General features: G+C 34.2%; 2 protein-coding genes across 3 annotated transcripts; both read right to left on the bottom strand.

The window, feature by feature from the left end:
• Positions 1 to 704: 704 nt before the first annotated feature.
• On the bottom strand, positions 705 to 2,073 carry LOC112749149 (uncharacterized). Its single transcript, XM_025797416.1, has 3 exons — positions 1,332 to 2,073; positions 994 to 1,178; positions 705 to 902 (listed from the first exon to the last, which is right to left on the bottom strand). Exons 1-3 carry the CDS (start codon positions 2,071 to 2,073, stop codon positions 705 to 707), a joined length of 1,125 nt encoding a protein of 374 aa, XP_025653201.1.
• Positions 2,074 to 3,812: 1,739 nt separating this feature from the next.
• On the bottom strand, positions 3,813 to 14,708 carry LOC112751092 (probable cyclic nucleotide-gated ion channel 20, chloroplastic). Of its 2 annotated transcripts, XM_025800130.3 has the most exons (14): positions 14,360 to 14,708; positions 13,865 to 13,923; positions 13,104 to 13,474; positions 11,454 to 11,645; positions 11,263 to 11,361; positions 10,784 to 10,921; positions 8,951 to 9,199; positions 8,251 to 8,505; positions 7,322 to 7,467; positions 6,013 to 6,090; positions 5,224 to 5,353; positions 4,659 to 4,905; positions 4,360 to 4,519; positions 3,813 to 4,075 (listed from the first exon to the last, which is right to left on the bottom strand). In XM_025800130.3, exons 3-14 carry the CDS (start codon positions 13,467 to 13,469, stop codon positions 3,976 to 3,978), a joined length of 2,160 nt encoding a protein of 719 aa, XP_025655915.1. In that variant the 5' UTR covers positions 13,470 to 13,474; positions 13,865 to 13,923; positions 14,360 to 14,708; the 3' UTR covers positions 3,813 to 3,975. The 2 variants fall into 2 exon arrangements, with proteins under 2 accessions (XP_025655915.1, XP_025655914.1); XM_025800129.3 differs by lacking the exon at positions 13,865 to 13,923.
• Positions 14,709 to 26,500: the final 11,792 nt, after the last annotated feature.

Genomic DNA, 26,500 nt, shown 5'->3' with positions numbered 1-26,500 from the left:
TTCATTTTGGGGCAATGAGCTGGTCTCTTAATGATGGGAGGTTCTGTTCTTGGAGCATCACAAGGGGTTCAGTACTCCTCTGAATTAACAGGCTTGATGCAATGCACGTATGTTGCCCTAATTGCTTGCATGGTGAGCTATTTATGCACATACTCCTTTGGCCTGAGTCCAATTTTATACATCGCTGCAACTGCATGACAGCAAGGCATTCCTGAAAACAAACACCACATAGATGAAATCCACAACAACATAAGTATGAATTAGAAATTAAAGTTACCGTGAGGCAGAATATTATGATGATTGTCAATTTACCAATAAGTTGCCAAGCATTACAAGGTCCTTTGATGGAGGTTAACTCCAACTTTGCTACTTCCTTTATGAACCTCAAACAGCAGTCTATTATTGTCTCTAGCCCAGATGATTCTTCACTTATTAGCTTTAAGCTTGATAAACTCATCCAATTTCTTCTGCTGCACTTGTGTCAAGTGACCATGATGATTCTCTAGCTTCTTCTTGTGTGTTGTCATTTTTCTCATCAGGTAGCATCTTAAATATTTACACATTGTCAAGATTGTTTTTTCTCGATAATTTACGATCTTGACATTCCATACCCCACACATATTGTTGGTAATATTGTCAACCTTTGGCCCATAGCTGAAGTAGGCTTTCATCCACACTGCTAGATCACATCTCTGAAGATATTCTCATGCTCCCAAATTGATTTGCTTCATTTTCTCCATGGAGCGATTGAACTCTTGGAAAGTTGTGCACCTTGCACATTCCCATACTATTTGCTTAGTTTGTTGGTCCTTAAAGTGTTTGATAAAGTTTTTCCAGATATGAAGCACATAATTTATATGGTTTGCATTAGGCATTACTTCTTTGATAACTAACTCCATCCCCTACAATTATTAGACAACCACAAAAACAAAAATTCTTACAGGAAATTGTTATCAAGTGCACAATAGAGTTAAGCACAAAATTATAATTTACCTTTTGCTGATCACTTATGAAATTTAATCCATGCTGAGTGACCTTTCCCAAATCCTCTTGCAACAAAGTTAAGAACCACTTCCATGTGTCTTTAAATTCATTAGGAATAATAGCATATGCTATGACGAATAAGTGGTTATTGGCATCTTGTATCACTGTACTAAGTAGTTGTCCACCATAATAACCTTTCAAAAAATAGTCATCTAGACCAATTAAAGGCCTACAACCCTACTTAAAACCCTTCTTGGAAAAATCTTAACTTATGTATAACCTATCAAATAATGGGAGAGATTCAAGCTGTGGCATTGTTTCCATCAATGCTGTGGATCCGGGATTACTCCAATGAAGCTCCATCAAATAATCTCTAACTTTCGCATACTGTGCCTTTGCATTACCAACAACCACCTCTCTATCAACTTTTAAAGCCCTCGCAATCATTTTTGGGTTAAGCTGGACATTATACTCCTCTATCATGTGATCCATTTCCTGTCTCGATTTCATCTCAGGATGGATATGTAGTCTTTTAATGAGCTTTGATGCAACCCAATCCCTATCAGCCATGTTGCTGCCATAATCTCTAGCACATGTGTGCTCATTTATCGAAGTCTTCTCCTGGAAACATCTACTAGAACTATTCCATGATGTTAATATCAACCATGGACAATTCTCAGCTGCACATGATGTTCTCAGCTTATGCTTCTCATTTTCTATGTATAACATGTCCTTTCTCTCAAATACTAAATAGTCCTTCAAAGCCATTTTGAACAATTCCATTGTTGAGAATATTTGTCCAACTTTAAACACAACCTCTCCATATTCAGTATCCTCACTAAAAGAGTCATAAGTTGTCCTTCCTTCATCCTCAGAAAAAACTAGGCTATTGAAAGCCTCACTCTCATACTCATAAAGTTTATCATAATCACTATCCATCTCCACATTAGTTGGGACTAAGCTTGGGTTATCAAGCCTATCACCCATATTAAGAGCCTCACCCTCATTTGATTCACCTACAGGCCTAGTTCTCTTCTGTATTGATCCAACCCCAATATTAGGTCCAAGCCCATTATTTTGACCCTCCATCCCCTTATTTGCTAATCCATCCTTTAAGATGTCTTCTTATAATACCAGAAGATTTCCTAGAAGCCCTTTTCTTAGCAGTCCTTCTTGGCCTGCTACTAGATGGACTAGCCTTATTACTCTTATTCTTCTTAGGTGACTTTTTTTTTATTTTTTTTGGCACACTATTCTTCTTCTTATTTCTTTGTTATTCATCAGTACTCTTATCTTTTGTGTCATAACCAACAGCCTCATTACACATCTTCTTCTTTGTTGAAACTCCATTTTTTGGTACCTTTTTCTTCTTTTTCTCTTCCTCACTACTGATATCATCTGTCTCATATTTAGAGGAGGAGGTTTGTATGGCTCATCCTCTTCTGTTGTCTCATATCCATCTCATGATGATGATGATGATGATGATGAACCTAGTACAATAGTCTCTTCAGTCAAACCTTCTCTAACTACCTCAGGCATATCCACATTGTGATCAAAATAAATGTACAACTCATCAGTTTTCCTATACCTCAACTTACTTTCCCTAATCTAATTAACCTCCATATCTCCTTTAATGACATGAAGTGTAGCTTCTATATTAGGTGCTCCCATATCAAGTCAGAACATCTATTTATACTCCCAGTAACTCAATTCCTTAAACAATTCAACAAAGTCAAAGAAGTTTACATAACCCAGGTTTAAAGGGAAAAACCTCTTCACTTTACCATGTAAGTAGCAGAGACCTCTCTTAGAGTCTCTGCCAAATCTTCTCCCATGGTGAAACACAGGAATGATCATATATTTAGACATCTGCAATTATTTATTTAAATTTTACTAACATATACTAACAATAAAATATTTAAACAAACAGTTAACTATGACTACAATATTTAACTTTTATTAAAATGCACAAAAATTTATTCGTATTTAAACTTTTCTATAAACAGGACCACAAAGGGTTGCAGACAACAATGATAAGTTGTCAGAATCAGAATCGTCATGTTGGACCACATAAAGCACAAGGGACAAACACTTTCTAGAAAGTCACTAACCTGAACCTTGTGAAGCGTTGTCAGAGGATTCTGTCTAGCTCCATCAACAACACCGTCCACCCGCTGTCAACTAGGATGTCATCAGCACCTTTGCCAGCAGCAACGTCAGCGCTTCCCTTCACCAACAAAGCGTCAACAATGGTCTCGACAAGGGAGGAACCTTTTCTCCTAAGATTTTCTTGTAAATGTGAAGCTTCGTTGATGGGGTTTTATGGAAACACAGTCTCTAAAGCAGCTGAAGAGTTTCCTTCCACGCAAACAACGTCATTTTTGAAGACGTGGAAGTGGACAATTAAGTCCCTGTCTATTTGATCTTGTCTAACTAAGCACAAAACGAACATGTCAACAAGCTAACATGACAAGTCACATTGTTAATGTGACAGCTCAGGGTTTTCTATCAGGCCTTGACGGAAAATTACCACAGGAACCGCGTTGTGTCATGAAAGTATGAGACAAGGATCGAAGTGGATCGTTTTTAAACTTTTTATTTTGAGAGGTCGCATTGTCATTCTAGAAAATGAATAAGAGTCGAGTTGGTAGTACACTCAAATATTTACCTCACATGTCATTAATCAAAATTCAACTCCAACGGTTTTTTGACTCAACAACATGCATGGTGTACTTCGACATTTTAATTACTGTGGTCGAATCTTTCGAAGCGTCGAAGATTCACACCAACACAAATAATTTAATATATCTTGACCTTAGAAAAAAAAATTGAGATAGAATTTGTAACTTTTTTTATTATGTACTAAATAATTTTACATGCAACGCGAAATTCTTAATCTAGTTTGTTTAATTGAAAAGGGAAATTTTGCAAATAGTTAACAAGCAAGCAACGAGTATTTTGTTTTAAAACCGAACATCTACACTCTACAGCCTAATTTGCTTGTGAAGCAGCACGTAGTCGATTCTTTTTGTCTCTCCATGCAGCCTGAATTCGGTTTGCTCCAAGGGATCTCCAATAAGGCGATTCATACCTAAAATATCGCAGTTATCAAACAATATACGTCAACCATGGATTTAGAAATTAGCATGCTTGTTCTTACTAATTACATGTCATTAAAGGCATTTCTAACTATCTTTCTTCTTCAGAAAGAAGAAGAAAATTTATAATGAAACCATGGAAATTTCAGCATTCAATTGTGAAGTTGGAGTGTGTGCAAGTACAACTTTTGGTTAATTTTCATATTTCTAAAGCGGTAATAAACTAACAAGACCCTCCCAAAGTAGAAATCGAGATATAATAAGACAGGGGAATGACCTTATGGCTGCTAGCGTCCTCGGACTCTGCAAGAATCTTGTGAAACGGGTTATTATTTCTTCAAGGTCAACAGCTCGAAGTGAAAAGGCCTTGACGTCGGTTAAGCATGTTACCGTCCTACTGCTAAGCAACCTCCATTCAGGGGGCAATTTTTTATCATCTGCAGCACAATCATATTGATCATCAATGAACATGTGCTAATTTATCTAAAATCAATTAGTCAAGAACTTAAGATGATAGAGTCCAAGTCGCTAATTAAAAGGCATATTGTCACAGCATGGCATCAAGCATTGCTATACCTGTGCTAACTAAAGAATTTTCAAGACACCATATCAATAGTTCTTCACCACAAGCATCCTCGTTGAATAAGCAAACTCTAGTTCCATCTTCTTCAATGCTCTCTAGTTTTCCATGCAGAACAAAGACTATCTTCTCGACCAAACCACCACGACACAATATATTACTTCCTCTAGTGTATACACGTCGCCTTAATCTCTCACAAATGGCATCAAAGATGGGCTCATCCATCAAGGCAATAATTCGAACCTGCAAATATTTAGAGAGAATTTTCAGAGTTGTCAAATATATATATATATATATATACACACACACACACAAACACACGGGTCTTGGATGTCATTGGTTACGTTTCATGACAAACGTGCAAAACGATTTGCCTTCAAACTGGTTTCCACCTTCAACATCAATACTAGAAGACTACATACAAGAAGAGAGATCTCAAGGGAAACAATTTTAAATGAAAGAAACACATTTCATCAAACATATAACACTCAAAATGCAAACATGCTAAATTGGTCTGAATATAAATAACAAATCATATGCCACGGATATTCTAGTGCTTACTTTCTTGATAAATTTAAAGAGATGGCGTCTAATGTCTCTTTGGAGATCCTCTGACATATTCTCCATAAGCATTTCTTCTTTAACCCCTCTTGTTGCAGCCCAATTATACGTTTCGGACTGTCTTACTCTCCTGCATGATAAAATTATTCTGTCACTTGTACATTGTATAATCCACAATTTCATGAGGCATACAACTGGCATAAAAATTTAAAAGTGGGAGGCATACTATTTTCATAGTATTCAAGCATTCATGCTTTTATTATAATATCAATAGTTCCTCACGTATTACAAATTTTCTACATCACTGCAATAACACAACTTAATCCAAGAAAAAAGGATGATTGTAAATTTGTAATGAACAAACAAATTAAAATGCAAAAGACTTTTGAAATGCACTTTTTAAGATTAAATAGAGTAATAAACCAGTATTATTTGTTACACACATTAAAATTGACATGATCATATCGAAATGGATTGCAAAATAATTATGCCACTGAGATGATCATATTACCAAATGCATATTTACAATCATATATGTAGAAAAACATGGTCATATTTTCAAGGAAGCTGATTTACTAGTAAAACAAGGGGGCAATCAGTGAGGGCATGTACACGATCTTCAGCAGTGACTGTGTCTTTAACTCTTTATAACAGTAAATTGCCCAAACACATTAACATAGGAGGGCACAGGGAGTTAATGAATAATGACCAATGAATTGAATAAAAAAAATTGAGAAATATGATATTGGTAGTGTGGAAGTGATTTGTCAAAAAGAGCAATGTTTCTACCATTTTAGATCTTCTGGTAAGCAGCAATCACTCATCCATTCCTCAACAGCACTTTCTCTAAGTTTGTTTTCAACTCTCCTGTAAGCAAAACAAACACATTAAGAACCCATTTGGGCCAATAATAATTTTTACAAACTTTTTATAAGTTAAAGAAATGGTTTTCTTTTGACTTTTTTTATTGATTTAGTTATACTGTTTATTACTTATTGAAAGTGCTATATTTATCAAATTTGTAATCATATTTTTATTACTCTATTAAACAAAAATCGTAGAAATTAAAAATATTACAAAATAAATAACTTGGAACATTTTTTTTTTCTGAGGCAAACATGAAGAATATAACAGAAATGGTTATTATTTACTATTGACCATAGATAAACAGCTTCATATATATAATTAACTTCTAGTCTGATGGGCAAATTAAGTCTTCTAGTCGGATATTAAGATAACAAAATCATATTTAATTTCTCTAAGTGTGTTTCAAACACAATAACCAAGTTTCAAAAAAAAAAAGTCACTTCATTAATAATAATAACTTATAACAAAGCATCAGTGTCTTATATCGGTTATGTGCTAGTGCAAAAAGCCCAACCTTAATTTCGATAAAAGCATGTCATGACTAAGCAGGAGTATTGTGACAAATAATTATAGAGAAATGCTAGAGGACCATCAAAATCATTGTTTTTGGCCATCAATTAGCCATCAATGTTTAAAAGTATGGGATAAAGTACGCTGGATTATTAAACTAAAGGAACTAGACTAAAATAATTGAGTTGATGGCTAAGTGATGACCAAAAACAACAAATTCAGATGGCCCCTAGCATTTGTCATAATTTATATATTATTTATACAGTTTACTATCCTTTTTTCCAGATTCATACAATAAGCCCAAACAAAATTCTGCCAATAGAAATGCCCGAACGTGCTTACACAACAACGGTTAGATTCAAGTTGAAAGAAAATGGTCAAGCTATATTCAAACACACAGAGGCATGTGGATATCATAGATTTATGGGTAATGTTACGGTGAAGAGTAAAGATTTGGTAAAGAGTGAAAATTATTTCTTTTAATAAAGAAAAAGCCCACCAAAAAAGGTTATCATGTGCAATACACATGTTCTTTATAAATTTAGTAAAAATCTTCACTCTTCACCCAATTTTATTTTTCACCAAAGAAATTTCCTAGATTTATGCGTAGATGAATTTACACATTAGCGTGGCTGAGATTATTAAAGGGGAACAGGTGAGTTAGAGAAACAATTGATCAAATAGTTAATGGAAACACAGAAGAAGGAGCATAAATTTCTACCTCTGTACAAGACCTTGACTACTGCTTTGTAAGTGTCCAATGAGAACCGCTAAATGGAACAGTCCTAATCCTATGATGCTCATCACGAACAGGACTTCCCACTCAAAAGAGCTTGGGGTTTGATTACCAGCAAGAGTACAGATTTGCTATATCAAAGATCAGAATAACATATTATTGTTAAGGACATTAATTTATCATCACTTAAAACTTTAAGATATTATTAGTTTGACATGATATTAGAGCATCTAATAGCATGATGTTACATACTCGTATATCATTTAGGGGAGAGAAATAGTGTGTTGGGGAAATAGTGTGTGCTAATTTTATTAGAGGAGAGAGAAGGAGGATGCTCAGAAGGAGAACAAGGATTGGAGTATATTATTCAGGAAATTCGACTAGATTCAGACCCTTTGGAGAGAGGTACCCCTGTCACGATCTTTGTCCTTTCCTTACACTAAATACACTGATATCATTCTGCACCTAGTTTATATCTCTTTCTCATCTCGATTCTCTGTTCTAGTCTTCTAATTCTGCTCCTGCTCCATCCATTTCTACTACCGTTAGTGTGTTTCTGCAGCTGTTCTACTTCTATAATTGTCGAGGTACCAAGTTCTTACATGTGTTCAGATTTCAGAAGTCCCAGCAATCTCTTTCAGCTCAACACTAAACACAAAGGGCTTGCCAGTATTGGGTTCTAGAGAAAGAGAGATCAACCACAATGGGAAGAATTATTAACTTTATCAAAGGAAGAATAACAGGAATCGCAACTGCTAAAATAGGTACTGTCAATTAATTAAATTGATTGAAAAAGATAGGACAAGTGTTGTTCAACTAAAAAGGTGCAAGATGGAAACTTGCTCATAAGCCTTAATGATAATTTACGCAACTAGCACCGAAGAAACCAAAAGAAAAAAGAACGAAATATATACCTGAAAGCCCCAGAACAGTGCATATACATATTTCTTGATGTAGTTTTTATGTATAACAAGTGGTGCAACGTTAGCGTAGATCCCAAAAGTAAAAGCACCAGCAGGCAAGGAACTAAAACAGGCAGTAGCATTCACATTGTTATTCCAATGATGTGATGTCTGGTTTGACAAACGCCTGTATCCACAGTCTATGAATTCAATGCATCCAGTAATATTAGAATTACGACAGGCATCACGCAAACATTGATTAACTCTCTGGAAGAGGAAAAAGTAGGGAATAAGGGACAAAAGTTAACAACTGATTATTAATCTTCATTTACTAAATCAAAATAACAATAATGCCTCTTACATCTACAAAGATAAGTCACATTTGATGCACATAGAAATCGTCAACTTACTTAAATGTTCGATATACATATTCTACAATATTTAAGACAAGTTAATGCATAAGGATATAAGTGGAGAAAATATATTAAAACATCATTAATTTATATTGTTGGATGAACTGCACAATGATAATAGTGATAAGGTAGGAGACTTAAACTTCTGAATGCACGCTGCTATACACTACCGCTCTTACAATGACAAATCACTTTCATTTGCCTATAATTCACACTACGTATTTATCATGTTCTAGCAACTATATGGAGATGAAAAGCACTGAATCAAGTAATAAGCCTAAATATGTTGTTTCACTCACCTGTAGACCAAAGAGGTACCAATTAGCCCCAACAACATGTCCAGATAGCATAAAAACGAGAAGATGTATAAAGAAACTTTCCCAGACCGTTGAAAATATGAACCCTGTTGGAGACTGATCACGTAGCAGAGGTAGAAACCCCAATAATTTGGGGATATACTGAACAAGAATAGCCGCACGCAGAAGATTCTTAGTATAATTCATTCCTGAGGAACCCAAGTAGTTTGGAACAACAAACAACATCATTATCTGCACAGATTTCACTATTTATATCAGGACAATAAGTTTAATGAGTACATAATAAATCTAAAGTTGCTTCTATCTTTTTCCAAAGATTGAAAAATCTTTCCTTACGTTGCCATGGTGTATTCTCAAGCACATGTTATCGACCATTAATTCTTTGGAAAACCAAATAAAAATAAGTAACAATAAATCGACTTCAAATTGAACATGTTAAAAACGCACAAGAAGCAGCTTGTAAAGATGAGGCTAGCAAGTTAGCAACTAGCTGACTAAAACCCATGAATCTCTTGAACCTCTGCAGCATCGAAGTTGTTACTTGCTAGTGACAAAGTCATTTTTCTTAAATGACAAACAACTTGGAGTTTCTTGACAAGTTATCAAGAGCCTCTATGATTAATGCCAATTGAAAAATAAAATAAAAGGTGACCATTTGGCATGAAATACATTAAGTAGACAGAGCTTTGCAAACAAGAATCAGAAATTAAATGTTAGCAGAGAAAGACTCCAAAACCTTGAGTGATAAATGGCACGGTTTCTTCCCAAAAGAGTTCCTGAAAATTCGAAACTCCAATCTTATGGACAAAATTCATCTTAGACTTCCATCTACTGATCTAACCCCATTAAGTTACATGAAGGAATGTACGAAGATAAATATTATTTATGTGGATACACTTCACCATTGTTAAATAAATGGACCTTAACAATGTTAAGTACAATAGACAGTGGAAAATCTTACAGCTTCTAGCATATACTTGTTATTTATTTAGGGAAATCATATTGCACTAAACAAATCTAAAAAGAAAAGAAAAGAAAAATAGAAAAAGTGTCTCATCTGTGTTTACACTGTCCTATGGCTGATTCCTTGTGGAGTTCTTTGTTTGGCATTTTTAGTATGCCTCGGTTTGCTAGATCAGTTTCTCTTGATGAGGTTTGCAGGTTTTGGGAAAGGGAAAGAGGCAAAATCTTTGTGCCAATGTGCAACATATTCCACTTTTAATGATAGATTCTCAGGAAAAGCTATGGTCTGGGATAGAATTAGGCATTTAGCATCTATATGGTGTAAAGGATATGATTTATTCAGAGGACTTTCCATCTCAGACATGATGAGAGATTGGAAAGCTACAGTTCATTTAAGTTGTGATTTTTTGAACTTCTTTTGGGAGGAACTCTTTTTCTCCACTCTATTATACTGTTTCCATTATACCTTAATGAAATTCTTTTTCTTGTTATATATATATATTGTTAACAAATTCAAGCTAATAAGCTCTATAAAGTGGTAAGGGCAAGAACTTACATAACTTTCCTTTTATATCAAGTCAAACATACATGATACAAGTAAATTGCAAAAGAAATTTTGAATCAAATTTGACTATTTCTTGAAAAAATGGAGATAAAATAATTTAAGTATTATGTTGTATAGTTTGGCTTTTACATCTCCACGTCACATAAAATGTTGCTGGTAAATGGTAATGGACACTTTTGGTATTTGGTATACTAAGCTAAAATGTGAGTAAGTCAGCCCAAAAAAAAAAAGAAACAAAAATAAAGGCATGCTTCCATGAAGAAGATATTAAGATGGCAAGACATTACCTGAGGTATAGGAATTATAACAAACAAGTCCAGAAAAAAATAGCCACGCAAGTAACGTTGAGCAATTTTCTTTGGATGGTCAACTAAATCTCTTGCACCAAGCATTGTTGACTCAGGTGAAATATATGCCAACCTAAACTGTAAAAATTGCAGCTGGAATGAGTTAGTTAAGCTAAAGTCATGTGTTAATTCTCCAAAGAAAATAATACACTTGAACAAACTGGTACTTAATTTTATTTGTTGAATGAAAAATTATATTTTATTCTTCTCAATTACTTGTGACTCAATATACTTGTTGAAGCCAATTTTCATAAATTGATTATCATCTATCATCTATAGATACCTATTCTCTCGTATTTCTGAAGTAGAAATTTTATTTGATGCAAGAGTTTCTAAACCCTATTTCTTCTGATGCTAGAAAACTCTTCTCATATACGTTCATCCAAATATTTCTAGAAAGGTTGTCACTAAAAAATTACCTGGAGAAGAATGTTCAAGAAATATATAAAATCATTTAAACTTCTAAATAAAACAAGGGTCGTATTAAGTTTCCAGTCAATAGCAATACACTTCAAATCCTGCACAATAAAAAGGGAAAATTTAAGGGAAATTGTAATAGTATGAAGAAAACGTTAGTAACTGAAAATTGTGGGATAGGAAATCACCATACCTTTTGTACATAGAATAAGAAGAAAAATAATGGATCTAGAAAAACTGCAACCATGCAAAAAGTAGCTAGAATCATCTTCCATTGTTGTACAACTTTAGTGTGAGGGTTGACAACACCATGAATACATGAAGAGTAGAAAGAGAAAACTTTTCTAGTAAAACCCTTGAAATCTCCATCATGATCGTTATGAAACTGTGAACAATTGAACATCCACAATATATGGGTGAACGGGCTATACTTCATTGTGTGACAATAATGGTAAATTAGTAATGAATAATGCCCGCAATGAGAAATAGAAAAATTACATGATCAAATTACGTCGTAAACCTTGTCATAATGGCCTTTGTAAAACAAGTATTGACCAATCATGAATCTGGATAATACTTTGCTCAAGAAAGAGAAATCATGGGTGGACAAGAAAAGCAAAATTCTATTTACTTATTTTCAGTTGCACACATCATATTATGCAACTTCTTATCAAGCTATTTAGTATTTTGCTTATAATAATATCAAAACTAAAATCCCACCGAAACCAATCAGAACAGATCATCTATGATACTCTTTTTGATATTTTAACATATGATAGAAATATCATATAATTCTCTTATTTGTAACATATGTCAATAATGACATACCATGATACAACCACATGAGCAAAGTACCCAAGGAAAGCCCAAAGAGTTACTTTACTCCAAATAAAGTCTACATGCAAAAAAGAATTACTAAAATCTTGTTGCATTGCATTTATGTAAATCTTGTTGAGAATTGCATTTATGTAAATCTTGTAGCTCTAGAGCACTGCATTTATGTAAATCTTGTTGAGAACATACAACAATCTAAACAAAACGCTTCAAGTGTTAAGGAATCTTTAGGTTTTAGAAACAATCAGTTTATCCAATTAAAAATTTTCTCTAAATAAAGGAAAATGTCAGGATAATGTACAATGAGTTACAGCTAGTGTGGGGACTCAATGTGGTGTGCTAGAAGAATTTCTCATTAGTGTAGGACTATACCAAGGGTCATCTCTAAGCCCGTATCTTTTCACATTGGTTATGGAGGTGTTTACTAAGCATATCCAATAATCCGTACCACAGTACATGTTTTTTGCTGATAACATCATCTTATGGGAGAATCAAGAGAAGATTTTAACCAGAAACTGGATTTGTAGAGAGAAGTTTGGAAGTATATGGTCTGCGCATAAGCCGCAATACGACAGAATATATGGAATGTAAGTTTGGCATGAGAACAGAAAATACTAAGTGAAAATTGGAGAAAGCACCCTACTACAACTAAAACGATCTAAGTACCTTTGGTGTATTATTCAAAATAATGGAGAGGTCAAGGAAGATGTAAACCATAGAATTCAAACGGGTTGAGAGCGGAGTGCGTCGAGATTTATATGCTATAAAAAGGTACCTTTAAAAACCATATATATGCTTCATAAATATGAAATTGCAGTCAACTTGAGAAGGACATTGTGAAATATGATTCAATCAAGTATCTAAAAACTATGGAGGAAAGGAAAAACATTGAAGGGAAGTCAATAACACCACCAGATGCACAGCAAAAAAACACAATCTAGATGAAAATTTCCATAGGAGACTGTTTTCCCAAAAGGAAATAAAAGTCTACTTTTAGGAAGAAAGGCACCTTTTGACCAAAGGTATTCGATATTCTTGAGTTTTCATGCTGAGCAACCTTTAAGTAAGCAGGGCAGGTAGTACAACATGGATCATTACACATTCCCAATTGCCCGGACATCAATAAGTATTCTTTTCTCCTATCACTGTTGTTATTCCAGTGATGTTGACTTGTTCTGTGGAAAGCAGAAAAAGTTCTTGTATTGCTCTGCACTACATTGTTTCCTGTCACAACTATATTCTGCTGCAATATATCTCCAGTTCCATTGGTGGCATATAGTGGACCACTCACTTGTCGAAAGGGGGAGGCTATTCTCACACTGTGAAGTGGACCAGTGTCTCTCACACCACTAGCTTCTCTGTTAAATGACTCCATAGAGCCTGCAGGAATAAACATTAATGCATTGCATTTAGCCCTTACAAACACCATACCAATAATCTTAGAGTGCAATACTTCTATAAAACTTAAATATGAAAGAAGGGAATATAAATTATGAGAAAGTATACACCTACGAGTAACCATTACTGACAAGTAACAAAGGTAGGTAAAATTTAATGCATCATACGAGAAAAAGGATTGTAAATGACATATTTATCTTTATATCAGAAATTTCTGAGAAAAATGGAACTTATCCTTAATGAATCTCCTTATCTTAAATCCTTAGAAGTATATTTTAATCATGGAAGAGAACAACTAGACACAATATCGGCCTAAAATTAACGACACAATAATTGAAATTCCTGCAGCTTTGTAACATTCAAGTATCCAACCTCACTAGTTTCTATTGAAGAGTCAACAAAGACATTTACGTGATGCTCCTCATGTGTATCTACAATACAAGCATAGCATAGTGAGTGCGTTGTGTTGAATTAACACATATATTCCACATTATTATATAGCAAATATATGAGTCATTGCTAATAACAATAAATTACAACTGGTTTAGCAATCAGATCACTGTCTGATGACTCAAAGTACCGAAAGCAAATGGGATTAATTTGCTCAATTGGTTTCTGAACACAAGTGAGTCACTTTCGTCTTTGTATAGATTTTAAAAAACTTACACTACATGACTAAAATGAACAAATTTGACTCACATTTGATGACCAATTTGACTTAGGATTGTTATCTACGAATCAATTTTGATTCAATTGACCTATATTAGTCAAAATAAATCACATGTGAAACTACAAGGACCAAAATGAGTATAACGCACCTAATAATAGCCATAACAAAAAAAAAGAACAAGAGAGTAAAAGGCCTACCTGTATGGAGAGGAGGTCTCGGAGAAAACCCCACGAATGATTGAGTAGAAATTCAAGCCAAAGCATGCATTTTTTGGTTGAGTGGAGAAGAGGATCGGACAGAGTTGAGTGTGACTGTGTGAACATGACTACATATATGAATAAATATATTTCTTGACAATGTAGCTGGTTGACTGTTCTCAACTGACTGTGCTCGTGTCACGAAACCTGCAACTTCTTTCCCTCCAATATCACACCCGCTCTATGTGTGAAGAAAAATGAATTCCAGTTTTCTTGCGAGAAAGTTCATTAGAACTACTGAATTAGTGAATAGCTGGAACGAGAAATGCTGGGTTACAACTTATAACTTACAACTTACAACTTACAAGTGTGTTTATTAGGAGGCCAATTCTATGGTATTTTTTTTGTTTGGTGTCTAATTTTTTATTGAGAAGTGATAGGGCCATCAACTTTTGGTATTTGTAGCTATCAAATAGTTATCGATTTTAATGGTGTGAGATTTCATCAAATGGCTCACTTTTTCCTGCTGGTTACATATTGGCCAGAATTTGAAAAAGTTGCTGGCCCCTAAACTTTTTCTTTTTACTAGGTTACTTTTTATAATAATTTTAAATATCTAAAATTTTTTAATTTTTATATTTTTAAATTTAAAATTAATTTTTAACCTATTTTAATAATTAAAGAATACTTTTTAAAAACCATAACAAATACTAAATAAATATTATAAGCAATTCTCCCAAGGAATTTTTTATTTTTGAATTACTTGTTTAAGTTTTTAAGTAATAGATTAGAAACGCAAAAACTTTTATAGTTTTATTAAACCAAATAGATAAATTTTTTATAACTTTTAACTATCATTTTAATTTCTTTAATAATTCAACAACATACTTCTTATGACTTTTGAACATTTTTCTTTTATAGATACATCATTTTAAATAAAAAACAAATAAAGTTTTTAAGTGATACACACAATTTTTTAGAAAAATATAGAAATTTTGTATTTTTTATTTTTTCATTTCTCTTATTTCTCTTTTACTGTTTTTTTTTTCCTCTTTTTCTTTTTGCTCTTAAGTTTTCTTTTTTTAGTATTTTTTTTCATGTTGTTTCTCCCCTTCAAAAGAAAAAGAAGTAGAAAAATACAAAATATAGCAAAAAAGAATAAAAAACACGATATAAGTCACTTGTAAAAATATATAATATATATAAAAATACACCATGCAAGATGTTCGAAATATTCCAAAATATCATTTTCAAAATGTGTGATATTACGTACCATGCATCGTCTTTGTCTTCTATTGAATATACGTCTTCCTATTCAATATAACTTATAAAAGAATACGTTATTTTAATTTTTTTTTTCCGCCTTGCAATACACATAAGTTGAATGCTAATCTTTAATAAAAAGTGAAAATTAAAACATTAACCAAATATTTTTGCATTAAATACATTATCAATAAATAGGTCAAAAAGTTTTATTAATTTTAAACAAGAATTTAATTTTGATGCACTGACAGTATAAAACGTTTTATATAATCATGTAATTACAATTATTCTTTTAATGATCATTTCCAGTCATTGTAAAAGTTAGTTATTTTTACTAATGTGGTATTATGTGATTGGATGCACGTATAAAAATAATTTTACACTGACAATACATTAAAATTAAATTCTTTTAAACAACACATTTAAAACTAAGAAAAATTAATATATATCTAATAAATAACACTTTATTTATATTTTTTTGAAATATCTAAATTACAATAATATAATATAATAATAAAAAAAATATAACAATGTTATTTTGACAACAATGTTATGTAAAACACAACATAACAATATTACCCACAATTGTATTTCTTTATAATATAAAGTAAACTATAAAAATGGTACTTAAAAGTTTATATCGCTGACAAAAAGATCCTGAAAAGATGTTAATGACAAATAAACTCCTGAAAGATTTAAAAATGTGATCAAAAAAATAATATATTAAATATATATTCTAAAAAAATACTTTAGAGATCAAATTTTAATATAATTTATTTGCTATCATTGTTAAATAAATAAGATATTTTTATTCTTAAAATTTAGTAATATTATGTCAAGTGACATTTTTTAAAAAAATAATTGTAAATGATCATATTTTTTAAAATAGTAAAAAATATCTAAAGATTAAATTTTGTTCCAAAATTTTTTTTGTATATTTTCTAAATATTTATTCAAATGTTTCTATAAAATTCAGAGTAAATAGATAAGTCATTTACTAAATATAAAAGTTTTTTATATATCACTTACAAAAATATAATAATATTAGTTAGTTTTGTCGCATTTATTTCTAATCATTCAAAAATTGTTTTGTCGATAACATAAGAACTTTTTATCAATAGCTAAATCTTTTGACTACCAAACTAATAGTTAACACTAATATAATATAATATAATTAACTCATCGGATCTACCATTGTTATTGCTAATATACATTGTTAATCATTAATATCGTTAAAATATGTTAGTAAACTATGATTAAAGTTGCTCACAAGCACTAATCAATATCATTTTTTTATTTAAATAAGCTAAATAAAAAAAATAAGAAAAACAAAGAAACTACTTAAATAGAAGGGTAGTCTCATTTAAGACTACTCTTAAACTCCTCCCAAATAGATAAAGAAAACTTCAATTGATAAAGTTATAACCTCATCGTCAACTTTACCATAGTGTCTGCCACCGTATTTACATCTTTTATAATCAAACGAAAGTCAACAAACCAATTTCAATGATGATATCCCTTATTTTGAGCACCAACGGATTAATAAACCCAAAACCATCATGGTGATTAATAACAAGATTAAACACTTTCACACAATCTGCCTCACAAATAACATCTCGTTGACCCACATTCCAGGCTAAGAGATATCTTCTCAAAATAGCAAACAATTCCCTTTGAAGAATACTATTACTCCCAATCATTCCCAAACACCCCCTTTGCCAACTTACATTACAATCTCTAATAACGCAAGCAAAACCAACACTATCACCAGAACCAGGATAACTAGTATCACAATTAATCTTAAAAGTACCGATGGATGGGGATTCCAAGAACCACTTAGAATAGAGGGGAGTGACATATGTTGTAATTCAAAAATACTCCTAAACTCCTTTTCTGAAGTTAAAGCTAGACAAATCACTTTTTTCGGAAGTCAAGTCTCATGAGGATTAAAGATGTCATTATTCCTTACTCGCCATATCTACCAAAGTCCCGAAAAGAACTTGAATGGATGCTCTCTGCTATGATACAAGGACCAGTTCTTCAAATTTAGAGGATGACAAAAAATATCCAACCTATGCCATACAAGTTGAGCTTTTAGACAAACTCGAATACAATGTAGAACCGATTCCTAGTTAGAAAGGCATCTTGGGCACCTATCCGATGATGACATCCCTCTTCTGAAGTGAAAACTTGCGGTAGGAATAGCCTCCTTAAGACACAGCCAAGCCAAACGCTTGTGCTTTTCCGGAATAAGCTGGTGCCAAAGCTAAAGCCAATTCTCTCGCTCCTCCCAACCAGACAACTACTTACACAACCACAAGTAACCGTTGCGTGAATCATAAACTTTGGTCGTAGACCCAAACCAATACCAATCCACTTCTGGACCTGCTTACATATCTGGATTGTAAGAAAGAATATTACCTTTCAGATTTTGAGATAAAGGAAAATAAAGAATATCCAAATGACACCTACCAACCGACCAAATATCCTGTATCCGGAGGTTCGAATCAGAAATATGAATATAATCCATCTCATTAGATAACTGTCCTTCTTTCCTCCAACTAGAAAACCAAAAATTCTGCTTTAAATCCCAATACACCAAGTAAATCCATCTTTCAACACTTTCCAAGCCTTGCAATTTTCAAAGACTCCTCCAAATGAGAGAGGCCTTATTCTTAAGACAACCAAAATAGTCATATAGAGATGATCGAAATTTGATATCCAACAATTGGACCCATAACTTGTTTGCCTGATGGAAAAAAAGTCCAAACTAACTTTTCAAGAAGAGCAATATTCATACAATAAGGATCTCTAATCCCCAAATTTTCATATTTTTTTGGAGTAACCAATACCTTCCAACTAACAAGATTCAATTCTCTTCCATCAACTTATCCTTTCCAAAGAAAATTTCTCATCATAAACTCCAGTTTACTAATGATCCATTTGAGAAAAAAAGAGACATGCATCTAGTACATGAGAATAGTGGTTGCAATAGAACTAACCAAGTAGAGTCTACCTGCCTGATTGAGTAAACTCCCTTTTTCAGCTTACTAGTTTACCCCGAATCTTATCCAGGACACCGTTAAAAACTGAATGGGTCACCTTAAAATGGCTAAAGGTAACCCTAAGATACTTGTCCTTGTTGTAGAGACATTCTTGGAACAAAACACTTTAGATTTTTTCACATTAATCTTCATCTTAGATGCTTTACGAAAAATCTCTAAAACTAACATCATATTTTGTACTTGTCTCTTTGTAGTTTTACAGAATAAAAACAAATCATCTACAAATATTAAGTGGGATATTTTTTGTCCCTCTCTAAAAACAACAACTGCCTCCCACAAGTCCAAATCAACCTGATGACTAATAAAGTATGACAATTTTTTCATACATAACATAAAAAAAAAAATAAGATGACATAGGGGCTCCTTGTTTAAGACCCCAACTAAAAGTAAAGCCATTTAAACGATTCTCATTTCAAAAAATAGATTAAAAAAAAAAAGCAGTGACACAATTCTTATTAAATTAACATGCACATTCTTATTTCATACTAAAAATTATTAAATTAATTACATAACTAAAAATTACTTCAAATCAATATCACTTAATTACTCCAATCTGTATTGATGTATTAAATTAAGTGTTTACTTCAGTACAATAATAAATTCATACGTACCGATACGTTTAAAATATGGACAAATAATAACAAGCCATGTGGAATTTATTTTTCACATCAGCATTTATTTTTTTTTTAAATATGTATTATATCACCACTTTTACTGAAACACCCTTTTAATTAAATAAAAAAAATATTTTTTTTATTTAATTTTATTAAAAGTTTTAAACACCCTTACTTTATTCGATTAGACAAAAATACCATTTTAAATCAATCAAGTTTTAGAATTCAACTAATCCTAATTTTATATTTTCAAATAATTTAAAAATAAAAACAAAACATATCTGGAAAACAAAAATATCATCCCGAGGACATTAAAAGAAGTCCAACGCTTAACAGGAAGACTTGCTGCCCTATTCAGATTTGTCTCATGCTTGGCTTTAAGATCTATTCCCTTTTTTCAAACCCTTAAAAAGAAAAATATTTTTCACCGGAATGACGATTGTGATCGAGCTTTTGTCAATCTGAAAACAACTCTCTCACAACCGCCGATTTTATAAAAACCCTTACAAGGGGAAGATTTATACTTATACTTATCAGTTACTAATTGGGTGATAAGCTCCGCTCTTGTTACAGAAAGGGACAAAGCTCAACATCCAATATACTTCGTCAGCAAAATACTACAAAACGCTGAAATCAATTATCCGAGGATTGAAAAATTGGCATTAACACTGCTATTCTCGGCAAGGCGACTCCGACCTTATTTCCAGAGCCATGTCATCTATGTTCGCACCGACCACCCATTACGACAGGTGCTACACAAACCAGAAATTGCTGGCAGGCTTGTAAAATGGTCGGTCGAATTGTCAGAATTTGATATCAGATACCAAGCCAGAGGACCGATCAAATCCCAATTCCTTGCCGACTTTATAGCAGAATTAACAATGCCTACCGAAGACGACTATACAATACAATGGACATTATACGTTGATGGTTCATCTAACATTCAAGGATGTGGCGTAGGGATCCGACTTGAGGGTAGTGATGGCTTCATCCTAGAACATTCAGTACATCTATCCTTCAAAGCCAGCAACAACCAATCAGAATACGAAGCCCTCATCGCTGGACTATGACTTTGTTTAAATCTCCAAATTTCCAACATAAAGGTTGTTGAGTTAAGAAATTAACCAAATTAATTAGTGATGACAAACATTATTTTTGGGCAAAATAAATAATTAGTGTTGATTAATTATAATTATTTATTACTAATTATTTATTATTGCAGGCCAGAATTCAATAGCCCAAATGGAATGAAAAGCAATTAGCAAGGATGGTGGGCTGAAAGCAAAATTGAGAGTCCAAGGAAAAGCAAAAAAAGCCAAAGAAATCAAAACGGGCTGAACTTGAGAAGAACTCGATCCAAGCCCGAATTGAATTTCAATTCCCTCTCACTTGCTTTCACTAAATCAACGTTCCTTTCTTCTCTGTCTCAGTCAAATCAGAAAATCAGAAAAGTGAGAAAGAGAGAAAGAGCTTCTTCCCTAAGCTAGTCACCAAAGAAGCAAGAGAGAGAAGTATTAAGCTTGAAACACAGAAGTCTAATCAGAAAATCCAAACAAAATCAAGCTTAGGTTAAAGGTAACCCATTTTCCTCTTGCATGCATCAGATCATCTTCGCTTCTTCCCAACTCTCTGCTCTATCTGAAATAGGATACAAAGGAAAGATGGTTTCTGTTCTTCTCTGCTGTGTATCCACGGTCTTAAACATGACTTGGGGACCAAGTTGATTTTCAAGGGCTAAGATCAAGTTGACCATGTGAAGATTTCTATGGTTACTGCTATATGGCTTTCGGTCAAGATGAAGAAGTCAGAAGGAGAGTTTCTACTCTGGGGATTAAGGAGAAAAAGTGTATCTGTGGGTTGGTAAAGCTCAAGGCTCAAGGTGTTGACCTTGGAAGAAGAACCCAGCAACGTGCAAGGAGATAAAAGAGGTTTGCTGTTCATTCAGAAACTAAGGAGAGAAAACCAGTGAATAGAGGTTTTGTTCTGAGAGAGCTCTTTGAAGAAGTTCAACTAACTGGACAGTGTAACCTAATCAAAGGTGCACTCCGCCAATATGAAGAACTGAATCAGAGGCTTGCCAATCTGGTTTTTCGCATAGCACAGAGGCTTGCCAATCAAAGAGAGTGAGTCTAGTGATGGTATTTCAGATGACGAGCTTTTGTTTTTTGCTAGGAGATTCAGAAGGATGATGAAGAACAAAGGCAAATACAAGGGTTCGAGTTCAAAGGAGCACAAGATCGACTTGAGCAAAGTGACGTGCCATCATTGCAAGGAGGTTGGACACTTCAAGCTAAACTGTCCAAAGCTCAAAAAGGAGGACAAAGGAAAGAAGGAAAGGAAGAGGGAAAGGAAAGAAAGGCTGTTGATGAAATCAATCTCCTTCATGTTTTACTTATTGTAATGTACTTTTCTAAGTTTATCTTTCTGTAATTTTTTGTGAGAAAAGGCATTGTGAGAAAGCTTAAGAAAAATCCATGAGTGGAAAAAGGTTGAGAGAAATACTTGAGAGAAAAGCCTAAAGTTATTTTCTGATTTCTTTAGGTTAGTTAAGTGTCTTGTATCTTGTACCTGTAAGGTATCCCTTTCTTAGTTGGGTTAGCACTAAGAGTGAATAGTTAAGTATTAGCATAGCCATGTCAAGTTAGGATAGAACTTGAGTGTGAAAGGATTGGGTCAATCCTGTGAAATTGGTGTATGTAATACTGTTAACTATAGTGAAAATTCTTCCACTGTTGTGGAGGAGACTGGACGTAGGTTGCATAGCAAAAGGCAACCGAACCAGGATACATGCTGGTGTTAGCTTTTCTCTTCTCTGCTGTGTTCTGTTTTCTGATATTCATGAGACAAAAATAAATTCTCATAAATTTCCGCTGCTTAGTTTAAATAGAATCAGAATTGTAATTTTGTTTAAAAGGGTCATAACAGCAACAAAAAGGAAGGCATAGATTCAACCCCCCTTCTCTAAGCCTACCACAACCTTCAAAGGTATATTGCGATTCGCTTCTGGTAGTACAACAGGTAAATGATCTATTCCAGGTTAAAGATCCCCTCCTTTCTAAATATCTAAAGCTCGTAAAAAATTTAAGTTTAAAATTCACTGAATTTGAAATAAATCATATACCACGAGAACATAATCACAGGGCCGACATTCTTTCTAAGCTCGGCAGTACACAAGCCGACTTATATATATTACACCAGTCCACTATAACATCTCCAAGTATTACTCTAATCGATGTTGTGAGTGTTACACAGGAAACAGATTGGCGTACCCCATTTATACACTATTTGCAAACAGGGAACACATCGGACAATATCCAGAATACAAAACGGTTTCGACGATAAACGTCCTTTTTCACTTTAATAAATGGCTCTCTGTATCGCCGAGGATACTCCCGACCACTTCTAAAATGCCTCAATAGAAGTGAGGCAAAAATAGAATTATCCGAAGCCCATGAGGGAATCTGCGAAACCCACACAGGAGCTCGAAGTTTGGCTTATAAAATCCTCCGGGCAGGCCTCTTCTGGCCATCCATAAAAGAAGATACCAACCATAAAGTCAAGACATGCGACAATTGCCAAAAGCATGCACCATTAATACACATCCCGGCAGAGCAGTTACATTACTCGGACATCAGTTGGCCCTTCAACCATTGGGAGTTCGACATTCTTGGACTATTCCCAATGGCACCGGGTCAGGTAAAATTTCTTGTTGTTGCAATCGACTATTTCTCAAAATGGGTGGAAGCCCAACCTTTAGCTAAGATTACTTCACAACAAATGACACCTTTTATTTGGAAGAACATTATTTGTCGTTTTGGTCTTCCCAGACATATCATTACTGATAATGGTCGCCAGTTTGTCAATCAGAAATTCACATCTTTTTTGCAAAACCTCAAAATCAATCATCACTTCTCATCTGTGGAACATCCACAAACTAACGGACTAGCTGAAGCAGCAAATAAGGTGATATTAGATGCTTTGTAAAATATTCAGTTGAGCTTTTATCCATTTTCATTTCTGGTCTTAATTTTAGGTAGGGATGGCAATTTATTTCCGACGGGGCGGGTATCCGCGGGGATTTACCCGCCAGGGGATGGGGATGGGGACATTTTTTCACTCGTGGGGGGGTGGGGACGGGGATCCGTGAAATAAACGGGGCGGGGGCGGGGAGCAAGGTCCCCGCCCCGTAGAGACCCGTATAATACCCGCATATACAAAATTACTAAAATATTCCTAGTATATATATATTGGATTAATACTCAAAATCGTCCCTGAAAGATCACACATTCTTCATTTTCGTCCCCGAATAATTTTTTTAATCAAATTAGTCCTTGAAAGATTTAAAATCAATCGCGTTTGTCCTTCCGTCAATTAGTTAACGGTTTCCGTTAATGTTTTCCACATGTATCGTTAAATGACAAATCAACAATGATAAATCAACATTGTCTTTTGGTATTAGGGCATATTGTGTCAAAACGGCGCCGTTTCTCTTTTCATCTCTCTCAAAACGCATGAAACATCACAATAGTTAGAGAGAATGCGACGGAGCTCGGATCATTGGAAGGGATGAGGAAGCCATAATCGGTGATGCTATGCAGAGTGTGACTGGGCTCATTCTTTGCAGTTTAGGGTACCAATGCTAAGCCATAGTTGGAGTTGTGACCACTAACCAGCGACATTAACGACATGGCAAAATGGAGCAATAGTGACGCCAATTAGACAGAGAGATAGAGAGACTCACTCAGTGATGCGACACAGAAACCCGACAGCCCAACCACATCACCAATCCATCAGCGACACCCACAAACAGCATGCCACACAAACAAACGGCAGTAATTTTGGTCGAATTTCAGAGTTCAGAGGTAGAGAAAAGTGAGATTAAGAGAAGTGAAAATGGAGTCATGGAGCTTGGAGATGGAGGTAACGTTGTGGATTGTAAATCGTAAAAGTGAGAAAGATTGAGAGGTTGGGGATTTATTGTTAGGGTTTTCATATATTCAACTCAAATTGGGCTTTGATTAGGTCAAAATGCATTCTGGGTTAAGAAGATAACTTTTAAATTGGGTTCTTTCTAAAATGCAACCTCGCACCACAGACGCCATTCCGGCAATTTAGCGACTTTCTCCGGCAATTCTACTCAAAGCAGCTTCCTCCAACTCGAAGTGTAGAACCGCAACAGAAAGGAGAGGTAGAATTGTAAAATCATACCTTTTGATTAAAGCACCGTGTTCTTCTCTTTGATTAGCACTTTGTCGTCTTTTCTCTCTCTGTGTGTTTGATATTTTGTGTTTTGTGTGAAGAAGGAAGAAAGAGCGTCTGGATAATGACTGGGGAAAGCTTCAAATGGGGAGAGATGAGAGAAACGGTGTCGTTTTGATATGTGCTGTGTCACTTAACGATTTATGCAGAAAACGTTAACGGAAACGGTAACTAATTGACGGAAGGACAAACGCGATTGATTTTAAATCTTTTAAGGACTAATTTGATTAAAAAAATCATTCGGGGACGAAAATAAAGAATGCGTGATCTTTCAGGGACGATTTTGAGAATTAACCCATATATATATATATTAGTTATGATTTCTAAAACCCTAACTCCTAACCCTTTCCTCTCTACCGGCCGTCACTCACTCACTCACTCTCCTCTCAAAACTCAAATTCTCCTTCTTCCTCTCCGTCCCTCCTCCATGCTCACCGTTGCTCACTGCCCTTATCCACTCTCATTGCCTTCACGCTCACCACTACTCACCGCCCTTGCCCTGGTCCGTTTCCTTTTCTTAGATTCGCTCCGCCACCCTCTTCCACTCAGACACTCTCTCTGCCACCTCCTCCACTCAGACACTCTCTCCGCCGTCCAGCACCTTCGTTCGCACTCACTCGCGCGCCTGACACCCAGCTCTAGGAGAAGCGTTCTTCGCCTGACATCTAGCCCTAGGCAGCGACAGAAGCGCTCTTCGCCGTCGCCGTCTTCATTTTCTTCGTAGAGACAAAAGCTATTTTTCTTCAGTGATTCTGTAATTTTCATCTACTTAAAGCATTTTTTGTTTCTTTCATTCTGTGATTTTCTTTGATTTTATTTGAATTTCAATCAATTATCTTGTGATTTTATTTCATATATATATATATATATACACGTGTGTGTGTGTCCTTCTGTTTTTTTGGTGATTTAGTGGCTAAAAAAAATTGGAATTGAATATTTGAAGTTAATTGCTATGTTGTGAGGATATATGGTTATGGATAGTTGAATATTTGAAATATTAATTTTTGAATATTTGAAGGATTTGGTTATGTTTTTTATGAAGGTTGAGGTGGGTTTGCAGAAGATCTTTGATGGTTGATGGCTGGGTTGTGAATTTTGTGTAAATTTTGTTTTTGGATTAGTGATGGCCGAATGTAAATTGCTGTTTGATGTGGCTGGTTGATTAATTTAGTATATGGTTGTGTTCAAATTGGAAGCATGAATATGAATGGTTTTATGGTTTGAGTAATTTTTGGTGTTTGATTGATTTGGTTTGGGTATAGATTATGAATTTATGAGTTATGACTAAATATTGTTGATGATGAAGATTATGATTGTAATGATAATTGAAGATTTTTGCTTATTTCTCTGAATTTTTTACTTTTTAAAGAATCAGCGGATATCCACGGAGACTCCGATCCCCGGCGGATACGGAGTTCCCGTTACCCGTCGCGGGGATGGGGCGGGGACGAGGACGGATTATAGATGGCAGGGACAGAGACGGATTATGGATGGCAGGGACGGGGGCGGGGGGCATGTCCCCGCCCCATGGGGACCCGTTGCCATCCCTAATTTTAGGGGTTTTCGCGTGTAGTTTGAATTGATTTTGAGTCAAAAACTCATCTTATTCGAAGACTGATTTTACTTGCGATGCAGTTTGAATTGGATGATTTTTTTTTAAATTGGATCCGATCCGATCCAATTTCAAGCGGTTTGGATTGGATTAAATTTACAGTTTTGTAAATTAAAAAAATTAAATACATATAACAAGTCTTAACATTAAATTTTAAATAATCAACAATGACATAACAAGTCTCAACAATATTTTAAAAAGCCAATAATAACATAACAATTAAAATAAAATTATAGGTTAGTTAAAATAAATAATATTTTAAACATAAAATATTTATTAAATAATAATAATACATGAATAATATAAAAATATATAACAAAGTATAATT

This window comes from Arachis hypogaea, chromosome 15 (assembly GCF_003086295.3).
Source record: "Arachis hypogaea cultivar Tifrunner chromosome 15, arahy.Tifrunner.gnm2.J5K5, whole genome shotgun sequence".
Classification (NCBI taxonomy): Eukaryota; Viridiplantae; Streptophyta; class Magnoliopsida; order Fabales; family Fabaceae; genus Arachis; species Arachis hypogaea.
Note: the sequence above shows the minus strand (reverse complement) of the source record. Positions and strands in the feature narration are given on the sequence as shown.

Coding starts and splice junctions, on each gene's coding strand:
- LOC112749149 (XM_025797416.1), bottom strand. CDS start 2,073: ATGGAGGGTCAAAATAATGGGCTTGGACCTAATATTGGGGTTGGATCA. Junction 1,179..1,331: donor TTTGATGGAGCTTCATTGGA/GTAATCCCGGAT, acceptor ATTTTTTGAAAG/GTTATTATGGTGGACAACTA. Junction 903..993: donor TCATAAGTGATCAGCAAAAG/GTAAATTATAAT, acceptor TAATAATTGTAG/GGGATGGAGTTAGTTATCAA.
- LOC112751092 (XM_025800130.3), bottom strand. CDS start 13,469: ATGGAGTCATTTAACAGAGAAGCTAGTGGTGTGAGAGACACTGGTCCA. Junction 9,200..10,783: donor TTATAATTCCTATACCTCAG/GTAATGTCTTGC, acceptor AAATCTGTGCAG/ATAATGATGTTGTTTGTTGT. Junction 7,468..8,250: donor CACTGTTCTGGGGCTTTCAG/GTATATATTTCG, acceptor TCTTTGATATAG/CAAATCTGTACTCTTGCTGG.